This window comes from Myotis davidii, unplaced genomic scaffold, assembly GCF_000327345.1.
Source record: "Myotis davidii unplaced genomic scaffold, ASM32734v1 scaffold120, whole genome shotgun sequence".
Classification (NCBI taxonomy): Eukaryota; Metazoa; Chordata; class Mammalia; order Chiroptera; family Vespertilionidae; genus Myotis; species Myotis davidii.
In genome coordinates this window covers 5622078-5623183 of record NW_006294778.1, presented here as the reverse complement: position 1 = coordinate 5623183, position 1106 = coordinate 5622078, and the positions used below count along the sequence as shown (strand labels likewise).

General features: G+C 37.3%; 1 protein-coding gene across 1 annotated transcript in view; it reads right to left on the bottom strand.

Moving 5' to 3' along the window:
* Nucleotides 1–1106, bottom strand: part of GNPTAB (N-acetylglucosamine-1-phosphate transferase, alpha and beta subunits) — a 42945-nt gene that overhangs the window by 27689 nt on the left and 14150 nt on the right. Inside the window, exon 5 of the mRNA XM_006769398.2 lies at nt 749–954. Coding sequence (XP_006769461.1) covers nt 749–954 — 206 coding nt within the window. The remainder of the gene's footprint in view (nt 1–748; nt 955–1106) is intronic.

Here is a 1106-nt window from a genome sequence, read left to right as displayed (position 1 = left end):
ACTTCTGCGCATGGGCCACAAAGTTTCAATCGCACTGTATGTGCACGCCCGAATGTGGAATTTTGTGGAAGAGCCACACTCAAGGGGCCAAAGAGCAGCATGTGGCTCGCAAGCCACAGTTTGCCGACCACTGACCTTGAACAACAACCAACTCAGAGCAGTGGCTCAATGAACCTTTACTGAATGAATATAAGTAGAGCAGTCAAACAGAAACCCAAGTGGGAATTCAAAAAACAGCTTTTAGAAGACTGCAGTTTAATGCACATTTTACTAATCAAAATCAAGTCTTTGCTATGCTATAAAATCAGTGGAGGAAAACCCAAGATTCTCTCCATAGGTGTTACAACTGAGTCATAACTGTTAACATATTGTCATTTTTTTCTTCTTCAGGTGAAATGTTTTCAGAGTGCCTTAATTTAAGGACATCTTCATTTAAAAAACAAACAAAACTAACTTTAACCAAATAATAAATCAGATAACTTGCTATAATTTGTCAAAGATTATCCCTTTACTTTTCCTATATATTTAAAATACAACAGCTATAATTTGTCAAAGATTATCCCTTTACTTTCCCTATATATTTAAAATAGAAAAACCTAGGTTATTTATACTGAATAAATAGTGCTCGTCGAAGCAAGCACAAAAACTGAATTTCTTTAAAATTGCATCATTTCTGTTCCACTCAGAATTTTTAAATTCAAACATCCAATGGTAACATGACTTTGAAATACCCACAAGAAGACCTTACCATTCTTAGTACTATCAAAAACAACCACTGAAACATTAGTCGAAGGGTTTTTTGGTTTTGCAACATTGAATACGTCGCTGGCAAGATGAAAAGAAGGGTAAAGAGATGGCAGGTCCTTCAGTGTGACGTTGGCCGGCAGGGCTGGGTCCAGGACAAGCATTGGCACCTTAATGCAGTGTGTCAGCAAGCATTCCAGCTGCTTCTCACTGGAAAGAAACACCAACACCCTCACAACAACATTCTTGAAAAAATCAATCAACACTAAAAAACTGGTTGGTACCACTACATTTCCCAGATGTTTGTCTAATAGCCTATTAAAAATTATATACAGTGGGGCCTTGACTTACGAGGTTTATTC